Genomic DNA, 15457 nt, shown 5'->3' on the forward strand with positions numbered 1-15457 from the left:
ATTGCTTTGAGGTCAGTAAGCACAACCAGAATTATTCCGTACATTAGGCGCACCAGGTTACTGTATAAGGCGCACTGTCGATTTTTGAGAAAATGAAAGGATTTTAAGTGCGCCTTATAGTCCGAAAAATATGATATGTGATGTTTTCGAGACTCACAGTAGTGGTCATACATGCTCAATTTTTTAATGTTGCCGTCAAATAAGTTTTACACAAATATCTTGTTTTTGTCAAGATAGCTCTAAAGCAGGGGTCTCAAACTCGCCCTTTATTTACTAAGGTTTGCGTGTCCTAAAACGCGTGCAATCTTGATAGCGCACGCAAATCTGATGTACTAAACGTGTACAAAGCGGATTGTTAAGTGAGCAGAATAAGGCGTGCAATCTGTTTTGCGTCTCTGTCTTCATTGACATGCAAAATATACGCTGATCATCGACACCCACAATACTGGGAGGAGAAGATGCAGATATCATTATTTAGCACCCAGTGTGATTTATCAACACTCATCACTGTTTTGCTAACACTATTTACTGTTTTATGTAGGATGGCAAACTGACAGTTCCATACACGGCTGCGGGATCGGTGCTCGCGCTGCACTTACAGACGATGGACAGACGATAATCCTCCGTCCTACGTGTGTGTCCACATTTTGGACTGAGAGAAGTAAAAAATATAATGAACATATTGTCTAATCAGCAATTTCCTTTTATAATTTTATAGCTGCTAGATGACTTAAAGGCCTACTGAAATGATTTTTTTTTTTATTCAAACGGGGATAGCAGATCCATTCTATGTGTCATACTTGATCATTTTGCGATATTGCCATATTTTTGCTGAAAGGATTTAGTAGAGAACATCGACGATAAAGTTCGCAACTTTTGGTCGCTGATAAAAAGCCTTGTCTGTACCGGAAGTAGCGTGACGTCACAGGCTCCTCACATTTCCCCATTGTTTACACCAGCAGCGAGAGCGATTCGGACCGAGAAAGCGAGGATTACCCCATTAATTTGAGCCAGGATGAAAGATTTGTGGATGAGGAACGTGAGAGTGAAGGACTAGAGTGCAGTGCAGGACGTATCTTTTTTCGCTCTGACCGTAACTTAGGTACAAGCTGGCTCATTGGATTCCACACTTTCTCCTTTTTCTATTGTGGATCACGGATTTGTATTTTAAACCACCTCGGATACTATATCCTCTTGAAAATGAGAGTCGAGAACGCGAAATGGACATTCACAGTGACTTTTATCTCCACGACAATACATCGTCGAAGCACTTTAGCTACGGAGCTATTGTGATAGCATCGGGCTTAACTGCAGATAGAAACAAAATAAATAAACCCCTGACTGGAAGGATAGACAGAAAATCAACAATACTATTAAACCATGGACATGTAACCACACGGTTAATGCTTTCCAGCTTGGCAAAGCTTAACAATGCTGTTGCTAACGACGCCATTGAAGCTAACTTAGCTACGGGACCTCACAAAGCTGTGCTAAAAACATTAGCTATCCACCTACGCCAGCCAGCCCTCATCTGCTCATCAACACCCGTGCTCACCTGCGTTCCAGCGATCGACGGAGCGACGAAGGACTTCACCCGATCATCGATGCGGTCGGGGGCTAGCATCGGATAGCGCGTCTGCTATCCAAGTCAAAGTCCTCCTGGTTGTGTTGCTGCAGCCAGCCGCTAATACACCGATCCCACCTACAGCTTTCTTCTTTGCAGTCTTCATTGTTCATTAAACAAATTGCAAAAGATTCACCAACACAGATGTCCAGAATACTGTGGAATTTTGCGATGAAAACAGAGCTGTTTGTATTGGGATACAATGTGTCCGAATCTTCCGTTTCAACCATTGACGTCACGCGCATACGTCATCATACCGAGACGTTTTCTACTGGAAGTTTCGCGGGAAATTTAAAATTGCACTTTATAAGTTAACCCGGCCGTATTGGCATGTGTTGCAATGTTAAGATTTTATCATTGATATATAAACTATCAGACTGCGTGGTCGGTAGTAGTGGCTTTCAGTAGGCCTTTAAGGGGCTGATTAAAATGAATTCATTTGATGCCATCTGGTGTCTGTTACCGATTTTTTTTTTATGTTTGTTTTTTTATTTAGGGGATGTATTAGTTTAATATATCTCCAACATGAGAAGACGTCTTTCATTGTGCATTGTGTTGCCTTTCAGTTATTCCAGGCGCACAAATGCACATGTGGAGGAGTACAAAACCCCAAAACCAGGGAAGTTGGCACGTTGTGTAAATGGTAAATAAAAACAGAATACAATGATTTGCAAATCCTTTTCAACTTATATTCAATTGAATAGACTGCAAAGACAAGATATTTCATGTTCGAACTGAGAAACGTTTTTTTTTTTTTGATGTAGCGACCAACTGTAGTTACTGACAGTGGTTTTCTGAAGTGTTCCTGAGCCCATGTGGGGATATCCTTTACACACTGATGTCGTTTTTTGATGCAGAGGGATCGAAGGTCACGGGCATTCAATGTTGGTTTTCGGCCTTGCCGCTTACGTGCAGTGATTTCTCCAGATCGGACCGAACCATAGATGATGAAATTCCTTGCAATAGCTCATTGAGAAATGTTGTTCTTACACTGTTGGACAATTTGCTCATGCATTTGTTGACAAAGTGGTGACCCTCGCCCCATCCTTGTTTGTGAATGACTGAGCATTTCATGGAATCTACTTTTATACCCAATCATGGCACCCACCTGTTCCCAATTAGCCTGTTCACCTGTGGCATGTTCCAAATAAGTGTTTGATGAGCATTCCTCAACTTTCTCAGTCTTTTTTGCCACTCGTGCCAGCTTTGTTGAAACATGTTGCATCCAATTCCAATTGAACTAATATTTGCAAAAAAAACGTTAAGTATCTTGTCTTTGCAGTCTATTCAATTGAATATAGGTTGAAATGGATTTGCAAATCATTGTATTCTGTTTTTATTTACCATTTACACAACGTGCCAACTTCACTGGTTTTGGGTTTTGTATGATAACACGAATGTGCAGAAAATGATCATGTGTGTACGTGGTAAAAGTCCCTTATGCACGCAAAATCCTCATTTAAATAAGGCGGTCTGCACCACTTTTCAAATGTACGGGCAGTGTTAATAAATTACAGGAAACACGCCTACTTGTAGTACCTGCTATTTTATTTTTTGCACACGCTGTTTAGCGTGTGGTATTTAGATCTTAGTCAATTTGGCCCTAAATACATTAACAGTCAACAGAAATGTAAACTACAGCACAACAAGCACACATCGGGCAACACAAAGAGCAAGCAGAAGTGTCTCTAAGCATCTCTTAGGGAATTCAACAGTGAAGATGTACAATTTTTACATTCAATTTTACGTCCATAATCACCAAAGATGTGAGTCATATATCTGCTGGTAGAAGTAATTAACACATTCTCTGATGGACATCTACACCTCCCGCTGCCTCAACAGAGCCAGTGCCATCATCAAGGACAGCACCCACCCTGGCTCTGACCTGTTCCACCTGCTGCCCTCTGGGAAGCGCTACAGGTGCATTAAAACCAAGACGAACAGGCTAAAGAACAGCTTCTTCCCCAGGGCCATAACCACCCTGAACAGACTTCCCCATTGACCCTCATAACTGCCTTCTCTTCGGTGCAATTACCCATTCCACCAACCACCCTGTTTCATGTAGATATTCATGTACATATTCATTTGTTTTATCGCATTGTATGGAATGGCCTCAATCTCGTTACCCTGCGTAATGACAATAAAGCTGATTATGATTCTGATTAGTCACATGGTTGAACCATAAGTAAGAAGTGAATACTTTTACAGAGTTAAATTGAGTTTGAGACCACTCTTTTAATGAGTTATCATAGCTAAAAGTGGAGACCATATTGTTATTGATGCCTTTCATTTAAGAGCATCAAGATATTGCATTTTGTTTTCTTCTGTCCCAATGTGATTTTGTATGTTTATTACAGATTAATAATTACATTTTGAAATTATTGTTCATAGATAAATGTGTCTTTTAAGAGTAGTGTTCTTAGTGTGTCTAAATGGTTTTATTGTTTAAGTTAAGTTAAAGTACCAATGATACTAGGTGTGGTGAAATTTGTCCTCTGCACTTGACCCATCTCCTTGTTCCACCCCCTGGGAGGTGAGGGGAGCAGTGGGCAGCAGCGGTGGCCGCGCCCGGTAATCATTTTGGTGATTTAACCCCCAATTCCAACTCTTGATGCTGAGTGCAAAGCAGGGAGGTAATGGGTCCCATTTTTATAGTATTTGGTATGACTCGGCCGGGGTTTAAACTCACGACTTACCAATCTCAGGGCGGACACTCCACTCTAACCACAAGGCCACTGAGTAGGTGTTTAACCTCAGCAGCTTAGTCATGCAGTACCTAGAGCAGGTGTGGGCAAACCTTTTGGCTCAGGGGCCACATTGGCTTTTGAAATTTGACGGACGGGCCGGGCGATCGAGAGGAGCCAGATGAGGTGGTTCGGGCATCTGGTCAGGATGCCACCCGAACGCCTCCCTAGGGAGGTGTTTAGGGCACGTCCGGCCGGTAGGAGGCCACGGGGAAGACCCAGGACACGTTGGGAAGACTATGTCTCCCGGCTGGCCTGGGAACGCCTCGGGATCCCCCGGGAAGAGCTGGACGAAGTGGCTGGGGAGAGGGAAGTCTGGGCTTCACTGCTTAGGCTGCTGCCCCCGCGACCCGACCTCGGATAAGCGGAAGAAGATGGATGGATGGATGGATGAATGGGCCGGGTGATCACATGATGCATTTCAAAGCATATCATATCTGTTGGAACTAAGAGTAGGCTCCTCAAACGAGAGCTATTTTAACCATCCATCCATTTGCGTCCCTCTCATAACACATCTATTTTCAACAATATCATATCATCAAAGAAACACACAAATTGTATTAAAGGCTTAACACTTACGTTCTCTTTTAGTGGAAGCGGTGTTGATGATCACCTATTTTTGGTCAAAACAGATCTTTGCTCAATTCTGTTTTGTTATTTGGCGGGCCGGGTTAAAGGGACCAACGGGCCGTGTGAAAATGGAAAAAGATGGAGAAAAAAATCGAACTTGAACACTGCTGCCACAGAAAGACGTGTTTTATGCCACTTTTCTCTCATTTTGTCCACCAAACGTTTTATGCTGTGCGTGAATGCACAAAAGTGAGCTTTGTTGATTTTATTGATTTGCTGGAGTGCTTATCAGGCATATTTGGTCAATCCATGACTGCAAGCTGATTGATGCTAACATGCTATTTAGGCTAGCTGTATGTACATATTGCATCATTATGCCTCGTTTGTAGGTATAATTGAGCTCATTTAATTCCCTTCACTTATGTCCTCTGTGTATTTCATTTATATTTGCATGTCTCATGACACATGATCTGTATGTAATATTGGCTGCATTTCTCATAGTTGTTTGTGTGCCATGTTGTTCCAGACCACAGCAAACGTTACCCAGCTTGTAAAGATTGTAATAAATCCATAAGAAGAAGACATCTTCCTCTAACTTGGACACACACATCTATACCTTTGGCCATTCTAAGACGGTCATTTCCACAAGTTATCTCATCCTGTGAGAAGCCTCCGTTTTACTAATGATTTACAATGTTGCAAAAATGTGTAGAATAAAAATTTTAAATACAACATTTCTGTCAACGAAGATTTGTGTCAGCCTTTGATAGTAGGCTAATATAGCTAATATAGACACTTACATCATGTGTTGCCTTCATTATAACACTTACGGTATATAAGGCTTTTTGGGGACGGCGTGGCGTGGTTGCGAGAGTGGCCGTGCCAGCAACCTGAGGGTTCCTGGTTCAATCCCCACCTTCTACCAACCTCGTCACGTCCGTTGTGTCCTTGAGCAAGACACTTCACCCTTGCTCCTGATGGGTCGTGGTTAGGGCCTTGCATGGCAGCCCCCGCCATCAGTGTGTGAATGTGTGTGTGAATGGGTGAATGTGGAAATAGTGTCAAAGCACTTTGAGTACCTTGAAGGTAGAAAAGCACGATACAAGTATAACCCATTTACCATTTAATTTCAATTTCAATATGGCTCTTTCAACATTTTGGGTTGCCGACCCCTGGTTTAACAAAAGTATTCAACCTTATAACAACAAATTATAAGTTGTAAAAAAATATAGATTGTTAAATTTAGCTAACATTCAAAGATTAGCATCAATACAAATGGCCCATCGAATCCTAAATAACACTGCACCCGCGCCACTTAAGCACTTTGTCCAGTTTACATCTGCTGTGACAACTAGAAACACACGAGCCTCCACCAGGGGGCACTGTAGCGTACCCAGATGTAAAACCTCTTTTGCACAATCAGCCTTTTCATATAAAGCCATAAAGGAATGGAACGACCTCACAACAAACTTGAAAAGTCTAACAGATTACTCTTCATTCACAATTGAAGTTAAAAAAGTGGCTTTGGAGCAATCAAAGCTGCTCACACGGTCAATAAGGTGGGCATTATGTTTGACACATCAACTTAATGTGTATTATATTCATCCATGGGAGCATTTTTGTTGTAAATTGTGAGGTGTGTCTGTTAAAATCATGGTTTTTTTTACAAATGATGACAGATGTGAACAAGAGCATGTATTGCCTGTGTGTGATGATGTAAATGAGGTGTGGTTGTATTGCATAGATGTGTCCATGAAAGGGCATTCTTAATTTGATTACATGCTAAAGTATGATTTTATTGTCATAATTTTATTGCATGATTTTTGTATCCCATTAATTTAGGTAGCCTGGGACTGCAGATGGAAATGAGCTATTTAGCTATAATCTGGTACAGAACATATCTGTCTTTGAGTTTAATGTTTCGGTGCATTTTCCCTTCAAATAAAGACTAAACTAAAACTAAGTCATAAAAGACAACATTCATCATAACTTCATGCCTTTAAATGAACATGTACTATAGTTTATGACTATTCGGATGTAAAGTTCTTTTATTCACATTTCTCCTCCTTGTTCCACAGATCATTGCTTACCAGCCATATGGGCGTTCTGTAGACTGGTGGGCGTATGGAGTACTGCTATATGAAATGTTAGCCGGACAGGTGAGTTGCATGCATGCACACAAATACTTCCACGGATACACTAACATTTGTAGCATCCAATGAACATGAGTTGTTCCCTGAGACGCTCCTATGTGGGAAACCAGGTAAAGAGGTCATGAGTCATGACGCAGACAGCCTATCTCTAGCAGGCCTACTGGAGTGTAAATGACAAATAATTCATTTTCCGCCCTGTCACAACACCCACATTAGAGTTACTGATGATAGCCACCCAGCAAGAGAGGAAAAAAGCTGGGTCATCCACTTGCTTTCACTGCAAGGACTTTTTTGCAGAATGTTGTACATTTGACTGCAAAATGCACTTCTATCCCTTATTTTCTATCATATAATCACCTTTTAATGCTACATAGACTAGTTTCATAAGATATGTCTTTTTAACGAAGAATGAACACGTAAATAACAAATAATATACTTTAAAAAACCCAACAATGTTATGTGAGTTTCTTGTTTAAACAAACCGGCAACATGTAACAATATCTCAACTCTTTATTATGCTAACAACACAACTCTTGTACTAAGTCGTGTAGCAGACAACAGAAACCTTCTTTCTTTCTTCTTTTGACCTACTCAGTGGCCTGGCGACCTACTCAGTGGCCTTGTGGTTAGAGAGTCCGCCCTGAGATGGGTAGGTTGTGAGTTCAAACCCCGGCCGAGTCATACCAAAGACTATAAAAATGGGAGCCATTACCTCCCTGCTTGGCACTCAGCATCAAGGGTTGGAACTGGGGGTTGAATCACCAAAAATGATTCCCAGGCGCGGCACCGCTGCTGCCCACTGCTCCCCTCACCTCCCAGGGGGAAAACAAGGGCATGGGTCAAATGCAGAGGACAAATTTCACCACACCTAGTGTGTGTGTGACTATCATTGGTACTTTAACTTTTAAGCATTTACCCACTTACCGTAATCCAGGGATGTCCAAAGTGCGGCCCGCAGGTCATTTTTTTAATGGCCCCACGGCCCATTTTAAAATACAATTAAAAACATAAAAAGTGGTATGAAAGAGCAAACAGGTGAAATGTAACAAGAAAATGTTGCAATGTTTACTCTAATAACACAAAGCTGCCATGCAGGCTGTTTCTTTCTTTAAAAAATAATAATGAATCAAAATCAATGTTATTATGAATTATTGACCTATCCAAGGCTCCAATTACGTCACATTAAATATTGCACTGTGAGATATTTTTTGGGGAAAATGTTGCATATTTTGTGTTTGCCATATAAAAAAATTAGCTTTTTTTTTTTTAAAGAAGGGCCTAAAACGAACAAAAAACATGAACAACAATACAACGTATAACTGACGGATAGATCTGAAGTTGATCTCGAGATTATTGTGTTAAAAGTAAACAGTAAAAAAAATGTATAATTTATTTTTTAACACTTTAATGAGTAGGACCCTTTTGGTTCCCCAATAATTTTTGTGTGATTTGTTTTTAAGTGTCATTGCTCAAAAAATAATAATGAATTAAAATCGATGGTGTTATGAGTTATTGACCTTTTTAAAGGCCTACTGAAATTTTTTTTTTTTATTTAAACGGGAATAGCAGATCCATTCTATGTGTCATACTTGATCATTTCGCGATATTGCCATATTTTTGCTGAAAGGATTTAGTAGAGAAAATCGACGATAAAGTTCGCAACTTTCGCTCGCTGATAAAAAAAGCCTTGCCTGTACCGGAAGTAGCGTGACGTCACAGGAGCTAGTATTCCTCACAATTTTCCTTTGTTTACAATGGAGCGAGAGAGATTCGGACCGAGAAAGCGACGATTACCCCATTAATTTGAGCGAGGATGAAAGATTCGTAGATGAGGAACGTTACAGTGAAGGATTAGAGAGGCAGTGATGGACGTATCTTTTTTCGCTCTGACCGTAACTTAGGTACAAGCTGGCTCATTGGATTCCACACTCGCCTTTTTCTATTGTGGATCACGGATTTGTATTTTAAACCACCTCGGATACTATATCCTCTTGAAAATGAGAGTCGAGCACGCGAAATGGACATTTAAAGTGACTTTTATCTCCACGACAATACATCTGTGACACACTTAGCTACTGAGCTAACGTGATAGCATCGTTCTCAAATGAAGATAGAAACAAAATAAATAAATCCCTGACTGGAAGGATAGACAGAAGATCAACAATACTATTAAACCATGTACATGTAACTACACGGTTAAAAATTCTTAGCCTGGTAAGGCTTAACAATGTTGTTGCTAACGACGCTAAGGCTAATTTAGCAACTTAGCAACCGGTGTTGTGCCTGAAACCTCACAGAACTATGATAAAAACATTAGCGCTCCACCTACGCCAGCCAGCCCTCATCTTCCCATCAACAGCCGTGCTCACCTGCATTCCAGCGATCGACGGCGCGACGAAGGACTTCATCCGTGGGTTTGGCGGCAAGCATCGGCTAGGCGTAGTAAGTAGTCCTTGTTGTGTTGCTGTAAGTATTGTACTTAGCCGCTAATTCACCGATCGATCCCACCTACAACGTTCTTCTTTGCAGCCTCCATTGTTCATTAAACAAATTGCAAAAGATTCACCAACACAGATGTCCAGAATACTGTGGAATTTTGTCGAAGAAAACAAGAGGTTTCTGTATCGGGTTCGACGGGGTCCAACCACTTCCGTGGATTGCGCATAAATCATATCCAAAGGAGTTTTTTAACCGGAAGTGTGGCGGGAATTTTAAAATTGCACTTTATAAGTAACCCGGCCGTAATGGCATGTGTTGCAATGTTAAGATTTCATCATTGATATATAAACTATCAGACTGCGTGGTCGGTAGTAGTGGCTTTCAGTAGGCCTTTAAGGCTCCAATTATTATATAATCTGAAATATTCCTCTTAAAAATTTTATTGGGTGAAAATATTGCATATTTTGTGTTTTTTTCCATAAAACAACAGGGTTTTCTTCGACAAAAAGAGCATACGACTTAAATCTTTTTAAAACGTTATATTGACAGATAGACCTAATGTTGATCTAGAGATAATAATACTGAATAATGACACATTTTAAATATTTTTTGGACCAAACCCCTTTGGGGTCCCCGGGATCAAGCCTGAATGGAGGCCTTAATGTATATTTTTTATACATACATTGTATTGGTTTTTAAAATAAAAAAATATCAAAATGGCCCCCCGCTTGCTTTGATTTTTCAGTGTGCGGCCCTCAGTGGAAAAAGTTTGGACACCCCTGCCGTAATCCAAGCAGTACAATAGCATGGGTGCCAAACTCGTCGCAGTTACCGTATTTACCAGACTAATTATAGAAGATAATAATATAATTCCTAAGGGATGTCCGATAATGGCTTTTTGCCGATATCCAATATTCCGATATTGTCCAACTCTTTAATTACCGATACTGATATCAACCGATACCGATATCAACCGATACCGATATATACAGTCGTGGAACTAACACATTATTATGCCTAATTTGGACAACCGGTTATGGTGAAGATAAGGTCCTTTTTTTTTTTTTTAAATAAGATAAATAAATTAAAAACATTTTCTTGAATAAAAAAGAAAGTAAAACAATATAAAAACAGTTACATAGAAACTAGTAATTAATGAAAATGAGTAAAATTAACTGTTAAAGATTAGTACTATTAGTGGACCAGCATCACGCACAATCATGTGTGCTTACGGACTGTATCCCTTGCAGACTGTATTGATATATATTGATATATAATGTAGGAACCAGAATATTAATAACAGAAAGAAACAACCCTTTTGTGTGAATGAGTGTAAATGGGGGAGGGAGGTTTTTTGGGTTGGTGCACTAATTGTAAGTGTATCTTGTGTTTTTTATGTTGATTTAATAAAAAATAAAAAAAATTTAATAGAATGAATAAAAAACAATACCGATAATTAAAATAAAACGATACCGATAATTTCCGATATTACATTTTAAAGCATATTTCCATATGTTAGCCGCACCGGACTATAAGCCGCAGATATATTTTTCGTGAAATTACTTATTTACACAGAAATATTTTGTAAATGTTCATTACACAGACTTGTTATTTCATATGTTGACCAGAGGGGGAGCACTTTTTAAAACCGACACACACAGTCAATTTGAAAAATCCCTCCTTTTTGGGACCACCCTAATTGTGATAGGTTTCACCAGCAGGGGTGCAAATGAGACATTCTCTATTAGATGCAATGGTTGTCCTTATTAGGACCATCATTTTGGTCCTAACTTGTTCACCGGTCCTTATATGGAAGGTACTTTTCCTTGTTGATGTCTCAAGAAGGGTAGTAATAGAAGAACACACACACACACACACACATGGAACTTTTCTGCCATTATGCCCGTCCCTACTCTATTGTAAACAGACTCAGTAAAATGTGACCATAATTCACACTAATAATATTATCAGACAACAGTGGGACCCACCTTCTCATTTAGTAACATGGAATAGTGTGTGTCCAAATGTTTTGACTGGCACTGTATTTTCACATCTGGAAAAAAAATATGTAAAATGCCCCTAACTCATACGGTGCCCTGCTTGATCCCTTTGTCACGTAACAAAAAGCTATTTGTGGTCTGAGGGTGTGATAATGGATGACGCTCAAAATCTCACCGACATCGCTGTCTTCTGTCCTCAGCCTCCATTTGATGGCGAGGATGAAGACGAGTTGTTCCAGTCCATTATGGAGCACAACGTGTCCTACCCGAAGGCCCTGTCCAAAGAGGCTGTTTCCATTTGCAAAGGGGTAAGAGAAAGATTCCATTTTTCAGTTATATATCTTTCTGTTTTCACAAAATGTGCGTGGTCAACCAACTGCTGTACATAAAACGTTATGAGGCAGCTCGGTTGGTGGAGTGCCCGTGCCAGCAACTTGAGGGTTCCAGGTTCGATCCCCGCTTCCGCCGTCCTAGTCACTCCCGTTGTGTCCTTGGGGCAAGACACTTTACCCACCTGCTCCCAGTGCCACCCACACTGGTTTAAATGTAACTTAGATATTGGGTTTCACTATGTAAAAGCGCTTTGAGTCACTAGAGAAAAGCGCTATATAAATATAATTCACAAATTCACTCTTTGACACGCACATTCAGTGTGTGTGTTTAACAACACACTCTAGTCTGTTGTTCTTCCCCCCACCCCCCCAAAAAAAGGCTGAAAATCATGCAAATAGGCAATTTAAGTGGAGTTTGTTGTGCTCTTCACTGAAGCCAACATAATACATACTCATGTACCAGGAAGCCACTTCTGCTCGTTCTCCGTTCATCACATCTTAGATCCAACAGAAACATACTTTTTATTCTGGCTGTGTGAGAATAAAAAGTAGAGCTGTTCTTTAAAGGTGCAGTTTGTCCATCTTTTTCAACCCCAAATATATACGGTGCATCCGAGAAGTATTCACATTTTGTTATGTTATAGCCTTATTCCAAAATGGAATAAAGTCATTTTTGTACTCAAAATTCTACACACAATACCCCATAATGACAATGTGAAAGGTTCTTTCCAGGTTTTTTTTTACATTTTGCACATTTGTTTAAAAAAGTAAAAAGATTTAAAAAATGTACATATATACATAAGTATTTACAGCCTTAGCACAATACTTTGGTGATGTACTTTTGGCAGTAATCACAGCCTCAAGTCTTTTTAAATACGATGCCACAAGCTTGGCACACCCATCTTTGGGTAGTTACGCCCATTCCTCTTTGCAGCACCTCTCAAGCTCCATCAGGTTGGATGGGAAGCGTTGGTTTTCATCCAGGATGTCTCTGTACATTGCTGCATTCATCTTACTCTAATCAGGGAGGTGACCAAGAACCCGATGGTCACTCTGTCAGAACTACAGCATTCCTTTGTGGAGAGACGAGAACCTTCCAGAAAGACAACTATCTCTGCAGAAATCCACCAATCAGGCCTGTATGGTAGAGTGGCCAGAGAGAAACCATTTCTTAGTAAATGTTTGACAAAATACACCTGAAAGACTCTCAGACCACAAGAAACTAAATTCTCTGGTCTGCCAGGCATCATGTTTGGATGAAACCAGGCCAAGACCATCCCTACAGTGAAGCAAGGTGATGGCGGCATCATGGTGTGGGGGTGTTTTTCAGTGACAGGAACTGGGATACTAGTCAGGATGGAGGGAAATATGAATGCAGCAATGTACAGAGACATCCTGGATGAATCCCCATCCAACCTGATGGAGCTTGAAAGGTGCTGCAAAGAGGAATGGGTGAAACAGCCCAAAGATAGGTGTGCCAAGCTTGTGGCATCGTATTCAAAAAGACTTGAGGCTGTGATTGCTGCCAAAGGTGCATCAATAAAGTATTGAGCACAAGCTGTAAATACTTATATAAATGTTTTTTTTAATACATTTGCACACACAAAAAAATCACATTGTCATTATGGATTTTTGTGTGTATTCCATTTTGGAATAAGGCTGTAACGTAACAAATTGTGGAAAAGTGAATGGCTGTGAATACTTTCAGGATGCACTGTGTAACGATACGTGTTTTTGTAATCTGATTTTTTTAGTACCGTACAGAAGTCTACCACTTTCCCACACAGGCCACAAAGCGAAGGACATTTTTGCATGCACAAAACAGGCAGCTCGTAAGGAAAAGTCTAAAAATGTATAACTTTATTTCAAAAGTCCATCATTTCATGTTTTCAAACCGTTTCTAGTCATTAGGAATATTCAATATCTGGTTGGGCAGGTTAGCACCACTGTCATATTTTGGAAACAATATTTCTCTATGTAAAAGTCACCAAAGAAGCATTCAGTATTGTTGTAATGACATGATTAGTGCAATAATGTTCACCAGACCACAAACTAAATTGAGTCAGTGAAGCAGGAAGAAGGGAACAATTATTTATTTCACAGCCGTGTAATGAGTGAGCCCTTTTTTTTCTTTACAGCGTTTGTGTGTATTTTTTGTTTATAATTATGTTGTACTTCAAATTGTACCCAGCAATCAATGTGAGACATATCCTGAATGTTGCGCAATACATCACCTTTTTAAATAGTTAAATGAGTTGGGAAATTGTGTTAGATGTAAATATAAACGGAATACAATGATTTGCAAATCATTTTCAACCCATATTCAGTTGAATATGCTACAAAGACAACATATTTGATGTTCAAACTGATAAACATTTTTTTTTTTTGCAAATAATCATTAACTTTAGAATTTGATGCCAGCAACACGTGACAAAGAAGTTGGGAAAGGTGGCAATAAATACTGATAAAGTTGAGGAATGCTCATCAAACACTTATTTGGAACATCCCACAGGTGAACAGGCAGATTGGGAACAGGTGGGTGCCATGATTGGGTATAAAAGTAGATTCCATTGAAATGCTCAGTCATTCACAAACAAGGATGGGGCGAGGGTCACCACTTTGTCAACAAATGCGTGAGCAAATTGTTGAACAGTTTAAGAAAAACCTTTCTCAACCAGCTATTGCAAGGAATTTAGGGATTTCACCATCTACGGTCCGTAATATCATCAAAGGGTTCAGAGAATCTGGAGAAATCACTGCACGTAAGCAGCTAAGCCCGTGACCTTCGATCCCTCAGGCTGTACTGCATCAACAAGCGACATCAGTGTGTAAAGGATATCACCACATGGGCTCAAAAACCCACTGTCAGTAACTACAGTTGGTCGCTACATCTGTAAGTGCAAGTTAAAACTCTCCTATGCAAGGCGAAAACCGTTTATCAACAACACCCAGAAACGCCGTCGGCTTCGCTGGGCCTGAGCTCATCTAAGATGGACTGATACAAAGTGGAAAAGTGTTCTGTGGTCTGACGAGTCCACATTTCAAATTGTTTTTGGAAACTGTGGACGTTGTGTCCTCTGGACCAAAGAGGAAAAGAACCATCCGGATTGTTATAGGCGCAAAGTTGAAAAGCCAGCATGTGTGATGGTATGGGGGTGTATTAGTGCCCAAGGCATGGGTAACTTACACATCTGTGAAGGCGCCATTAATGCTGAAAGGTACATACAGGTTTTGGAGCAACATATGTTGCCATCCAAGCAACGTTACCATGGACGCCCCTGCTTATTTCAGCAAGACAATGCCAAGCCACGTGTTACATCAACGTGGCTTCATAGTAAAAGAGTGTGGGTACTAGACTGGCCTGCCTGTAGTCCAGACCTGTCTCCCATTGAAAATGTGTGGCGCATTATGAAGCCTAAAATACCACAACGGAGACCCCCGGACTGTTGAACAACTTAAGCTGTACATCAAGCAAGAATGGGAAAGAATTCCACCTGAGAAGCTTAAAAAATGTGTCTCCTCAGTTCCCAAACGTTTACTGAGTGTTGTTAAAAGGAAAGGCCATGTAACACAGTGGTGAACATGCCCTTTCCCA

The 15457-nt window shown here is 40.3% G+C and overlaps 1 protein-coding gene across 1 annotated transcript in view; it reads left to right on the top strand.

Moving 5' to 3' along the window:
- prkcaa (protein kinase C, alpha, a) overlaps positions 1 to 15457 on the top strand; it is a 423303-nt gene that overhangs the window by 349277 nt on the left and 58569 nt on the right. The window contains 2 exon segments of the mRNA XM_062032863.1: positions 7017 to 7097; positions 11731 to 11838. Coding sequence (XP_061888847.1) covers positions 7017 to 7097; positions 11731 to 11838 — 189 coding nt within the window.

Source organism: Entelurus aequoreus, linkage group LG22 (assembly GCF_033978785.1).
Source record: "Entelurus aequoreus isolate RoL-2023_Sb linkage group LG22, RoL_Eaeq_v1.1, whole genome shotgun sequence".
NCBI lineage: Eukaryota > Metazoa > Chordata > Actinopteri > Syngnathiformes > Syngnathidae > Entelurus > Entelurus aequoreus.